General features: G+C 39.9%; 1 protein-coding gene across 2 annotated transcripts in view; it reads left to right on the forward strand.

The window, feature by feature from the left end:
- The window catches only part of pard3bb (par-3 family cell polarity regulator beta b), a 179,938-nt gene that overhangs the window by 40,041 nt on the left and 125,918 nt on the right, over positions 1 to 13,979 (forward strand). For both annotated transcript variants that reach the window (XM_063887866.1, XM_063887867.1), the window contains exon 11: positions 10,813 to 11,004. In XM_063887866.1, coding sequence (XP_063743936.1) covers positions 10,813 to 11,004 — 192 coding nt within the window. The remainder of the gene's footprint in view (positions 1 to 10,812; positions 11,005 to 13,979) is intronic.

Genomic DNA, 13,979 nt, shown 5'->3' on the forward strand with positions numbered 1-13,979 from the left:
AGCTAGCATATATGGCATATACAGATCATTAGAATAAGATTACTGTCTGAACAATTCACAATAGCAAATGGGTGGTGGTATGTTTTTCATAAATCCATATTTAAATCACATATATAACCATAACATTCAGAACCAGAGTACACTTGGAAACCAAGTTTACAGGCAGAACAGAGATGAATTATCAACAATAAGGTTTAATTTATACAGTTTCACAATCACGTCATGTCCAACTTGCACTATATTTCTGCTGGTTTTATTTTCTCCAACTTTACAAGAGTTTACATTTGAGGCGTTTTTCAACATATGAGTACTCCACCAAAATATAACTCAGCCGTCACGAAACGGAACCCCTTTTAGTCCTGCATTATTCATACACACGCTCAGGGAAATGAATGTCCTAGTATTGTCCTTGGGTATACAAAATTACACACCGAAACGTCTCCCATAGGTAAAGTATTGTCTCCTTCTATTTGGAGGATTGCTTAAAACTAACCAACGATTCAAGGACACTGCTGCCTTTTGTTTATAGATGCGTGACAGCAATTGGGTATGTTGTGTTTGTGTTTTCACAGAAATACATTTCGTGTTGTTCGAGGCATTTTCTCTTTTGTCATGGACAAGAAAATAACAAACTCTTAAGTATATTTTGTAAGTCGAGAGATGCAGGATCTATATGACTGCAACTTTGTAGTAAATGGAGAACTAAGTCCTTCATGCAAAAAACAGACCAAAAACCCAATATTCTCATGATGTCAGAATTAATTTGAGCTAATCTGTGTTTAATTGACATTTTATCTTGGATATTTCATGTTTATTACACATTGTATATCTCCTACTGCAGATATCCATAAATGCTACGCAGTGTGTCAGAAAGACCTTTGGGCTTTCTTCATTGCAACAGTGATACTGCTAATATACGTGTTGGGGATATCTCAATACATTCTTTAAATGTGAGAGCTAGAGTTTCTGCTGCTGTTGCTGAATGTAAATTAATGATAATGCAAATTATATTTATGTCAAAGTAGAACAGATGGAAAAATGTATAAAGAAGATGTATTGGTCGAAAGGCAGACTGATGAGGCTCCAGTCCCGTCACCCTGAAGGGAGGAATGAGTATGAACGATGAATGGATTTACTCTTCACTGCAGTTGAGTGTGAGAACTGATAAATGACATGGGTAAGCTGCAGTTTCTCATAAGCACGCTTAGCTCAGCTTAGTACATCATTCTAGGTAGATGATGGATTTTGTGAATGAAGATATAAAGAATGACAAATATGCTACCAAAAGGTACATTGAAAAAATGATCAACTCTGGCATTGGTGTTTTTTGATAAAAGGGAATATTAAAGGTTGAGCTACTGTCATTGTACAACAATTGACTTTACACCAAAATGCAATTGTATTCCCTTACATAAAACTGAATTTTTCTTTGAAAAAGTGCGAAGGAGGAGTTGGGGTAAAGAAGTCTGAGGAAAGAAGCTGCTCTGTAGTCTGGTGTTATGGCAAGGGATACTTCTGTATCACTTGCCAGACGGCAGCAGGGTGAACAGGCTGTTGCTTGGATGGATATTGTCTTTTAGTATACCATCTTAGAAGTGGGCATAGTCCCAGTGATATCACTTATTGGTTTATGGGCTCCCAGTTTCTAGCCTTAAATCTAGCATTTTCAACCATTAGCATCTTTCTTTTTTGCTATTGTCATCTTAATTTTTAGTACAAGTAGGGCCAACTTTTGAACAAAACACACTGAAAAAAACACAGACAAAACACAGACTGGGCAACATGGTGGCAGCAATCTGTCAATCACAGGGTAGTGACAATCTAAAGTATACACTTCTTTATCGTTTGTTTTACTATGCATTGAACCCTCATTACGAAATGTGTTGAAGACTTCCAACTAAGGATTTAAACAATAACATCAATAGAAACGTGTTCACTTAGAAACAAATGAGTAATAGTGTAATTTTATCATAGACTTCTATACAATCCAAATTATCTTTATGAAGTCTCATTGTTTTTTCTAATCTGGCCGGTTATGGTGGTGTTGTCTGCAAACTTCACAACAAAGTTCTCTCTGTGTTGGAGGTTTCAGTCGTGGGTGTAGATCGTGAACAGAAGGGGACTGAGCACGCAGCCTTGGGGGGCTCCTGTGTTCAACACGATGAATGACGAAGGTGTTACCATCAATCCGAACTGCCCGCAATCTGTTTGTGTGAAAGTCCAATACCCATTGAAAGGATGTATTACTCAAGCCCAGAATGCTAAGTTTACCAATCATTTCTTTGGAGGAGGTGGTACTCAACACTGACCGGAAATCAACACAATTCTGAAGTAGTTGTTAATATTTTCAAGATGTGTGAAGTCGAGGGCAATGGAGATGACACAAGAAAATAAAACAGATATCATTCACTTTTGTCGGTTGGGGGAAGTCTTCAGTGAGTTCTGTTCTCCGTGCACCCCTCCATTTCTCTCCCTGTGTGTTTTTCGCTTTCCTTTAACCTCTCCTGCTGACAGACATTACGTCCCAGTAGAATTTATCACTTTCTAATTACCAGCTGACAATTGTCACAATTGTTTTGAAGTGCTATTGCAGTTATGCACGGTGAAGTTGTGAACTCTCCGTGACTCTCCTTGAGATGTTACATATATGTAATGTTGTAGTACCGTAAGTATAAGTGTGTATAAGGGGGATTTCAGGAGAATGGTAGTCATCCATTAGCATCAGTTTAAGAGGTGATTTTTTTTTTACTTGGTTATCTTTCATCAACTATACTATTTTGCTTTTGCTTTTTAAGAATATTAATACATTTTATCTGCTTATTACTCTTGTGTTTTTTCATCAACAATTGCATATCGATATAGTCCCAATTAATATGAATTAGATTGTAGGACATCTTGTCTCAGGAAGAAGAAAGGTTTAACAAAACCAATACTTGCGTCTGAACAGTGTAGGAGGTGAGGAAGTCAGAAATGTCTTTTTGGAATGCCTTACAATGTTGTCATGTGTCTTACAAGATTAATCAGAATCAGTTTTATGGTTTAATGCCTTTTTTTGGTTAACAGTGAAAACCACACATTTTCCAAACAGTCAGTGCACAGAAGCAATTCTTTTTAATGCCGTGTTTGTATCTTCACACCTCAAAGTCGAGCATAAGCCTAGGGATATTATCACACCTCACCAACTGGCATGGCACCCAAGTTTCTGTTTCATATAAACAACAATCCTACAAACTTCTATACAACTGTGCCAACTACTTTGTAAACATCTCACTGCAGAGCCCGGCAACACGCTGATATGAAATCAAACACATTTCTGTGCTCACTTCAAGATAGAGAGTTTTAAATCTATCACTTCAAATCTCGACCGGTCACCAAGTGTCGAGTCTTTTTTGGATGTTGAGAGAAAGTTACTAGAACAAATGTTCATATTCTAACTTTGTGGAGCCTTTTTTTGTAAGTCTTTGCTAAAGACAACATTGCTCATACCATAATATGTTAACAAACTAAAGACAGTCTAAGGCTGCAACACTCATCATTTCCTAAAGGTTCTTTTAATAGTTTAACATTGTTCTTTTGTATAAAACATAAACGTTTCCAGCATTAATACTTTGTTCCAGCAGCCTTTAAACAGTGCTATGGCTTCAGTTCCTGAGAGTTTTTCTTAATGATTTGCTGTGAAGCTTTACGCCAGCTTGTCGGGGTTAGCGGAGAGGAAACAGAAGAAGGATGATGATGAAATGATGGAAGGATCTTGTCTATCTTCTCCTCCCCCTCTTCCGTTGTCTCATTTTTAGCCCACCATCTGGTGTTGTCTGCTAATGTCTGTGCTCGCTGTAGAACAAAGACATTACACCACCTCTACACACACACAGACACACACTTCCTCAAAGTCACAAAGCCTTTCTGTGACATATACACATTTTCATACAAATTCCACCATATAACAAGTGTACATCCACCTGCTGTGTTGGCTTTCTGTAAAGGCATTATGTGCGTACATACACACCATCGCTCACGCATGCAACATAAAACAACAGTTACTTTCTTCACACACCAACAAGCATACGCTTGCTGAGTTGGCTAGTGTCTTTAAATTAATGTTTGAAACAACGATACTCTTTTCTGCTTCCATACATGTCACACCTCTGCCTCTTTACCCTCCTCCCTTTCTGCTGTTCTTCCACAGGGTCTTAATATACACTTTTTATTTGAGCAGTGAATGGCATCACCCACCAACACTTTAATGAAATCAGCCCATAATCAAAACAGATCCTGTATTGTGTATATTTTCAAACAAACTGAAGATACCACCCCTACAAAAAATATCTAATAAGCACCACATGTATTCAAAGTTCATGATTAATGAACAAATGATGTAATCTTCATGTTTTCTTTACTAAAAGGTTAATTTCCAGTGCTTTCACAGCAGCAGTTTTGCAATTTCCTCATCAAACTAAGTTACATGAAGCCCACAAGTGGCTGATCTTGCTTGTACTTACACTTTTAACTGAGATTTAAGATGAGCGCGGAAAAACTCAATTATAATCACATTTTTAATTACATAAGTTATTTGAAAATGTGCACGTGTACTACAATATATATATCTATAGTAAATATGTAAACGTGTATGTTACAGTCTGTCAATAAATGAATTAATAATCAGAACAAGCTTGTTATTATTAACAATAAGGTGGTGGGAGGATATAAGTTAGGATTGATTTATAGATCTGTCATTACATTCATCAACATCTACCTCCTCTCTTTAATCATAAAAAACAGAGGGATGGAATAACAAAAAGATTAATGAGGATATTAAGACAAGCCATTCACAAACACACTTACTACTAAAACTGAGGATGGGATAAAAGGTTTAAGTGTGATATCATCAAGCTATGTGAGAAGAGCCTGCTTTTGGCTTCCAATATGTGATGAGCTGTAAGACCCTCTTTTGTCTGTCCCTTTCTTCTTACATTATTTTTTTTACACAACAGGAAACATTCTCCTTAGTGCCAGATGCTCCTCACACACACCCTGTCATATTAAATCAGTAAACAGTTGGCAGCTGGTGACAGAGCACATACAAAACAAACAACTTTATTGAACAGTTTCTTCATTCTGATTATCCCTCATCCATCACCGCTGCAGCCCCTGTGTGTGTGTGTGTGTGTGTGTGTGTGTGTGTGTGTGTGTGTGTGTGTGTGTGTGTGTGTGTGTGTGTGTGTGTGTGTGTGTGTGTGTGTGTGTGTGTGTGTGTGTGTGTGTGTGTGTGTGTGTGCGTGTGTTTTTGTGCACTTTTCTGCAGTCTTTTGTCTATTTCTGTGTGTATGTGTGTTACATCTCACTGATATTGTCACCAATGTGACCTCATAGAATCACTACAGTAGATCCCCCATCTGTTACACCCTCAGAGACCTATACACACACACACACACACACACACACACACACACACACACACACACACACACACACACACACACACACACACACACACACACACACACACACACACTCCTTGGCAGCTTGGTGTCTCAGCAGGAGCTGCCATCATCCCAGTGGAGAGCAGCCGAGAAGAGTATCATGTCTCTTTCCTCTCTCCCGCTCCCTGTCTTATCTCCCATCTCTGTGCTGTTTATTGAAGGTTTATCAGCTCCTTCGTCAGGCTACAATCTAAAGTCGCTGCTGTGTGTTAAAGCTCTCGGCACACGAGTGGCACACACACAGAGTTGTGTCACACATGTCAGTTGTGGGTTCAGGGAATCAGCATCGGTTTTCTCTTAGCAAGACTTTGCTCTTACTCATTGTTTTGTTGATAAGGGTAAACTATGAAGCTACTATTAGCTGGAAACTTGGAAACCAGCTATTCTAACTCTGACAGTGTAAACATATAGAAGCCAGGATTTTGTAAATATAAATGAAATATGCATGTTGGCACACAAAACAACACACCAGTTGACATGCTAATGGTGCAGAGTCAGCAATTCCGGGTGCATGGTGAACTGGACCACACTCCTGTCACACTTGTACTCATTAGAGTTGTGTTTCTATGCCAATTAGAGCTTTGGGCAAGCCTTATTTTTGTTGACTGGGCCAATTAGCTTCTTCTACTTCTTCACAACCAAATGTCCTTTCAAATCCAAAGCAAATTCCAATTTCATAAAGAAATGTCTGAGTCCAGACTTACATTTTTTGTAAATAATTCCCTTAAATGTTTCATCATCATAACAAAAGCTAAGATTCACAAACTGTGGCCAAGACCAGCTCGGTGTTCATGTTGGGATCTTTGGCAAACGAACAGAAGGCTGCCCTGCGCGCACCATGACCCCTTATTGCAACGTGAACGCCCTTGACCACTTGTAGCCTTGGAAAACTAACCCTGCGCCGCCAACATCTGCTGTGGGTTTCACTGGTCTGGCAGTCTGGCTTCCCCCACATGCTAAGACCTCTAGTAACTCAAGGGTGGATGCACGCTAATGCTCCTGTGCTGTAATTGTAACATTACATTACAGTTCATTTAGCTGACACTTTTATGCAAAGCTACTTACAAAGACTTCTATAGAGTTCACATTCTGTTGGCCATGCCTACGAGAGCAATTTGGGGTTCAGTATATTCCTTAAGGACTGTCCAACATGTTGACTAAAGGGGCTTGGATCCAGCCACCCTCTGATTGGCAGCCATCCCCTTGAACTTAAAAAGGACTGTAGACTTCAACAAATTCAATGATACTGTGCTGTTTCTACAGCTGTACCTACAGCTCCTTACAGGCTTTTCCTCATTGAATATTTACCTCGTCAACAACTTCCTTTTCTTAACCTAGATGGTTAGAATATGCAGATCTCAGCTGATGCCATGTGCCTAATATGACATGTTTAACCACAATGAGAAAACAATTCTCTATCCACAATTTAATTAGATTTTACTGGGCCCAAGGTACACCCTTCTATCAAGTTTCATGGAAACTGGACAAGTAGTTTTTCTGTAATCATGCTGAAAAATCAACAAACAGATCAAAAATTGCCGATGTAAGCTGGGAACTTAAACTGGTCACCCGTACAGTATAAGTTGTTTCCTAACAACCAGTGCATTTGGCACCTAGATCTCTCTCTCTCTCTCTCTCTCTCTCTCTCTCTCTCTCTCTCTCTCTCTCTCTCTCTATCTCTATCTCTATCTCTATCTCTATCTCTCTCTCTCTCTCTCTCTCTCTCTCTCTCTCTCTCTCTCTCTCTCTTTGTGTGTCTCCCGTTTCAACTTCCACACTGACCATTATAGACAGCAGAGGCCGGACGTGAGTGGGCTGAAATGATGGAACACACACATACAGTTTATTTGCATGATCGGTTAGAATGACATCTGCGAGCGGCTCTCATTAAAATACTGTTGCAGAAGGCAGGTGTCCTAACACACAAATGAATAAAGTTTATTGCATAGCAGTGTCAAAGTAAACCCATATTATTACTCGCACAACTAATAAGTAAAAAAGTTAAAACAATCTTTTTATTTTCTCCCTCAATTTATCTTTTTTTTAATCTTCCTCCATTTCTCTGCTGTTCATCTGGGGTTTCAGGGTGATTTAAGGTCACTTTTTGGTGTGTGTTTGTGGGTGTGTGTTTTAGTTGACTGCTCTAAGTCATTCCAACATAATATGTCTTTCCATCTTTCTCCCACGCACGTTTCCTTTTTTTTTTCTCCGGTTCAGTTTAATAAAACAACACGCATACTCATTCACACACGCTCGCAGACACTGAGCTGTCTTTTTAATAGCGTGTCCTCCTGTTGATCCATCATCGTGGCAACCCATTTAAATGTTAAACGACCAGCGAGAGGGGGTTCATCTATGCAAACGGATTTTTTTTCTTTTCTATTACTGGATGGATTGGATGGATTTCACAGAGAAAATATACAAACAGAAACCACACACACATGAGCGCACACTCAATGTTTATTATTTTTGTATTACACACAGATATGACCACCTATCATGGCAATGAGGCTGATATAATACAAATGTTCCATGAAATTGTACTGTGCACTTTCAATTTGTTTGTCCACTCCTATCAGTTAGAGAGTGTCTTTTTTTTCTTAGTTCAGCCACTAGATACACCATTTTCCTTCATGAATCCACTGCAAAAACTAACGGAACACCCGTTTTTGACATCAAATAATAATAATAATAATAATAACAATAATACTCCCGGGCTGCTTGTTTATCTTCTAAATTATTAGAGGAAACCGAGAGGCTTTTGCTTATTCATTGTTTTACAGCAAAATTGAATTCATCACCCAGATAAACAACTTTACATACATTTACATATTTCTGTCAGATTCCATAAAGCATCTCCCGGGCCTTGTGGGTGGTCCTGACCCCCAAAGCTGAGAACTGCTGCTTGTCTCAAACTTTTCTGCAGTGAAACAACAGCCGTCCTCCGCTCCTAATCCATTCTGGCGTCGGATCTGTCCCGTGCTGAGTGCAAGAAAAGGAAATCATAAATTAACAAAGCAGGAAAGTTAAATCTAAATAAAGCATTTAGCGGTGGAGTAAGAACTTGCTAGAAGTTGCTACATCATGAACATTAGTCCGGACAGATTTTTAGAGACTAACAGATTGTCTGGGTAATTATGCTCGGGAAGTATCTAACATTTCTCTTCTGGGAGTTTTAAAAACGTTATTTCCAAGGTTGCGGAGCTTCCTATCAGGTCTGGACAGTCAGTCTGATAGGGCGGGGGTTTCCAGCAGGGAAAACAGTTTTCTGCAGAGTAGAGGACTTTGCGTCGGCTTAACGCTGTTAAACCTACAATCCCCACAGACAAACACTGTCTAAACCTGACACACTGCTGACCCACGCAGTTGCACACACACACACACACACACACACACACACACACACACACACACACACACACACACACACACACACACACACACACACACACACACACACACACACACACACACACACACACACACACACAGAATTCATGCTCATACGGACCAAAGCTTAGCACATGCAGTCAGACATAGACTTTACATACAATTATTCCTGGCATAAACCCAGTAATGTTCATACAGACAGGTTATGATTGTAGGGACAGCACACACAAGTGTAAGCATGAATATTTTGATGTGGAAACTTCAACCTAGCAAATATACAAAACATTTTTCAAGCTACAAACTGCAAGGCTATTCTTTACCTTCATAGAATCAGTGTACATCCTCGGTCTGAATACATCCATTATTGGATATTCCTTATCATAGACAATACACACTTTAGTCCAATACCTACAGTATGCATTGCCTTCTACACATTGTCCAGTAAATGCATTACATTTCAGTACATCTTATATGATATTTAGCATATGTAATCAAACCACGTTCTTTTTCTGTGGATGATCAACATATGATAAATTCTTCCTAGAAACAAGGTGTCTTCAGATGATCCAAGTTACTCTTTTCTGCTCAGATAAATTATGTTTTGGAGATATAAACTGAACTATTCTTTAACGGTTGAAATCTAAGGTTTTACAGTACGGCATGGTCTTTGAGTGCTCGGAATAGTTTTCAGGGTTTTTTCTAGAAAAAGAAAAAGAGTATGAGTGCGCCAACGTCACCTCTAGGAGAAATTACAGCCCGCCCACTTTTCAGTGCAAATAATGCGTCATTGCTAAGCGGAAAAAATACTTTCTTCATGTCCTAAAGCTGCTTAGTCAAATGTTGCACCTCAAACTAAAAATAAATCCTGGGTAACGGTTTCTTTACTTTCTCTACAGAAAAAAGGACAGTAAAAGAAACAATGTAATTCAGAAATCTCAGTTTCAGTGTAAGCCTGCTGCCTGCCACTTGTCCCCCAGCAGACCCACCAGACATCCATCCCATATTTATTCGGAGATCCGTTCAAACAAAGCTGTCTCTGTCTTAGCAAACCATCATAAGTGACAATCCGTCTTCGGGGATGGTTGAAATCTAAAACATTCTTGCGATTCTTTTTAATAATAACAAGATATATAGTAACATTCAAAGCTTCTTCCATTGCTGTTTGCCATATGTGTTCATGGTAGTAAAGACTGTTTTAATACTGATGAAATCTAAGGTTTCACAAATAAGCATACATATGTTGAGTTTTTCGAAAAGTGGTTTTGATGATTACTTGTCATTACATCTCAAGAAAATAAAATCCATGTGTAGTGTGGCAGTACTATCCACTTAACCACCATCGAAAGCTTCACACACTTCCCTCTGGCGGGATCCACTTGCTTCCTTTGTTTCTGATATTTTTCCCACTAACTTTCTCTCAAACGTAGTCATTCCTGCCATACCTCCTTGTTGATGATATGTTGTTTTCCACCACATACCTGGGTTTATAATAGACATTTTTATCTACAAAGCCTGTCTTTTATTCTCTGTTTGTTGTCCAATCTTTCTTTATTCTCCATATTCCCTCTGCTCGCAGTACTTTTGTGTCTCTCTCGCTCTCTGTGGTTGACGTATTCTCCAATTACCTTTTGAAAATGCACAGGTCATCTTATTGATATTGCCGAGCTAAAAGAAGAACAAATGGATATAAAAGCAGACAGTCCAAATGGCTTTTTTTCCCCGTTCTTCAAAAAGTTGACCGCAATTTTTCACTCATGGAGATATTTAGCTGAAAAGCTCCTTGTGATGGCTTCTCTCAAATGGAAAAGCTTTTAGTTTAGCTTCTGGTGACTAATCTCACCCAATGAGCTGACCTCTGTCCCTCACCCCTGTTTCCAGCCTTCCCTCTTCCTAATCAATGTCTCTCCCTTTCTACCTCCATTTCTCTCTCCCTTGCTCCCAGAAGGACGAGCTGTCCCGTGTGACTGGCTTCGTTCCCGAGAGCGGTAAGGAGCAACTCATGTTTGAGGTGCCCCTTAATGACACCGGCTCGGCGGGCCTGGGAATCAGCCTCAAAGGAAACAAGTCTAGGGAGACCGGAGAGGACCTGGGAATATTCATCAAATCCATTATACATGGAGGGGCAGCATACAAGGTAAGCAACAAACAAAGACACACTGTGTCCTGGATAATAGTCATTGTTACATTCGGGAAAAATGTAAGCCTCACCTGAAGTTAGTGTTCTTGAATAACATTTTATTAAAGGGAGTTGAAAGAGTAGAGAGTCCCAAGAGAGTTTTCCAGCAGCCAGTCCCAGGACCAGTTCTGAGCCTAAACCAGATTTTAAACCAGGTTTAAGTGTTTTAGATATGTACAAAAAAAAATATGTACAACTTGGGCACCAACTCTTTCCCAGGCCAGCACATAGATCCAAGAACTGCACATGTCAGTGGCTTGGGTAAAGATTTGTTTCGGGATTTAAGTGAGGAGAAACAGTTTGTGGCGAGTTCGGCAAAAAGTAGAAAGTGGGTGAAGGAGTTGTGATTGCAATTTATTCTGGCTTCGTAAGTAGAGAGCAACTTTGCGTTTCCTGTGGTGGCATTAGCAAACAGGTTCCTAAGAGGTTTCCAAGTCAAACCAACAAGGACCCAACACCTGTTCCAACACGGTGCTCTAATGGACTTAATATCAAAGGAAGAGGCTTATAAGTTCACCTCCTCAATCAACAGATAAGTGAAGCAGTATACAAACTGACAAGGAGCGTCAGAAGAGATCTCATTATTCATGAGACAGTCTTCTGAGGACACCCAGCTGTCTCGGTGTCTCCTGCCATGTGCTCCTGTTCGGTTAACCTTTGACCTCTTACTCACCATGACACACTTGACATGCCGTGGACAGCAGAGAGACAGGCAGACACATGCACTTTTTTCGGGTTCACAGTGTTTAGTATGTGTGTGCAGACGGACAGGAATAGATGAAAACAGGTTTGCTTTAGAGCAGCGGTTCCCAAACTTTTTTTGCGGCGCACCCCCTTCTACGTCCCAACGCAACAAAGCTTTGTTTTATCGCCATATAAATAACTTTGTCATGAGACATTCCGCTTGACAGTTTCCCTGATTTCAGCCAGTTAATCATATTTGAAAGAATGAATGAAACGAGTTGGCGCGCAAATACCTAGCCTACAGTGAAACGTAGAAGAAAACAGTGACTGTCTTCTTCTAGGTTTCTATCAAAAACTAATAAATTATAGTTTTTTGATTTAAAATAAAAGGGATTACAAAGGAAATGTTTATTGTTCCTGTTTTTTATTGTACCCTATGGAAAAATCCCACTTAAAAAACAACACTGTAATATGTTTACACCAGACCACCATTACATGTTTCATCTCGCTCACCCCCTGGTGGCAGCTGGGGCACCACACTTTGGGAATCCCTGCTTTAGAGGCATGAATGCTACACAAGGGAAGTCAGACAGACGGAGCTGATGCTAGTCTGTCTCACTGTGTGTGTGTGTGTGTGTGTGTGTGTGTGTGTGTGTGTGTGTGTGTGTGTGTGTGTGTGTGTGTGTGTGTGTGTGTGTGTGTGTGTGTGTGTGTGTGTGTGTGTGTGTATTGTTGGTTGGTGCTGTTATTTGTGTCATGTATGTTATGCTGGTATGCCCCCTCTCCTAGATAAGCTTTGTGAGCAGGGTTTCAAGCACTGAACAACTATCCGCGTTGTTAGCACTGTTAGCACTGCTAGTCGCTGCCGTCTTGGCTCAGTCACCTCCGTGTTTACAAATCGTACTTTATTTGTACAGCCCAATAACACAAAACACGTTTGTCACAGTGGGCTTTACGGAACAAAAACAACAACAACATTGCAAATGATGGAGTTACAGCAAAATGATAACACAAGATAGTGTATGCAATTCAAATAAAAAAATAAAATAAGATAACAACAAAAGACCATAGAAATACATGCAACGTTCAAATTATTCAAATGAAGTACCATCAAAATAAAATATAATTAAAACCATAAAATGACAGCTCTAACCGAAGGCTTTGTTAAAATTGTATGTCTTCGACACACTGTTGAAAGTTTGGACACTCTCTGCCTCTCTGATTAAAACAGGAAGTTGGTTCCAGAGCAAGGGCGCTTGGTAGCTGAACGCTGTGACTCTTGATCTTGTTTTGCGGACTCTGGGAACCATTAACAGACCTGTACCCTGGGAGCGTAGTGTTCTAGTGGGGCAGTAGTGGATTAAAAGATGTTTTAGGTACAGTGGGGCAAAAAAGTATTTAGTCAGCCACTAATTGTGCAAGTTCTCCCATTTAAAAAGATGAGAGAGGCCTGTAATTTTTATCATAGGTATACCTCAACTATGAGAGACAACATGAGAAAAAATAATCCAGAAAATCACATTGTAGGATTTTTAAAGAATTTATTTTCTAATGATTGTGGAAAATAAGTATTTGGTCAATAACAAAAGTTCATCTCAATACTTTGTTATATACCCTTTGTTGGCAATGACAGAGGTCAAACGTTTTTTGTAAGTGTTCACAAGGTTTTCACTCACTGTTGCTGGTATTTTGGCCCATTCCTCCATGCAGATCTCCTCTAAAGCAGTGATGTTTTGGGGCTGTCGCTGGGCAACACAGACTTTCAACTCCCTCCAAAGATTTTCTATGGGGTTGAGATCTGGAGACTGGCTAGGCCACTCCAGGACCTTGAAATGCTTCTTAAGAAGCCACTCCTCCGTTGCCCTGGCGGTGTGTTTGGGATCATTGTCATGCTGAAAGACCCAGCCACGCTTCATCTTCAGTGCCCTTGCTGATGGAAGGAGGTTTTCACTCAAAATCTCACGATACATGGCCCCATTCATTCTTTCCTTTACACGGATCAGTCGTCCTGGTCCCTTTGCAGAAAAACAGCCCCAAAGCATGATGTTTCCGCCCCCATGTTTCACAGTAGGTATGGTGTTCTTTGGAAGCAACTCTGCATTCTTTCTCCTCCAAACACGACGAGTTGAGTTTTTACCAAAAAGTTCTATTTTGGTTTCATCTGACCATATGACATTCTCCCAATCCTCTTCTGGATCATCCAAATGCCCTCTAGCAAACTTCAGACGGGCCTGGACATGTACTGGCTT

Source organism: Eleginops maclovinus, chromosome 7 (genome assembly GCF_036324505.1).
Source record: "Eleginops maclovinus isolate JMC-PN-2008 ecotype Puerto Natales chromosome 7, JC_Emac_rtc_rv5, whole genome shotgun sequence".
NCBI lineage: Eukaryota > Metazoa > Chordata > Actinopteri > Perciformes > Eleginopidae > Eleginops > Eleginops maclovinus.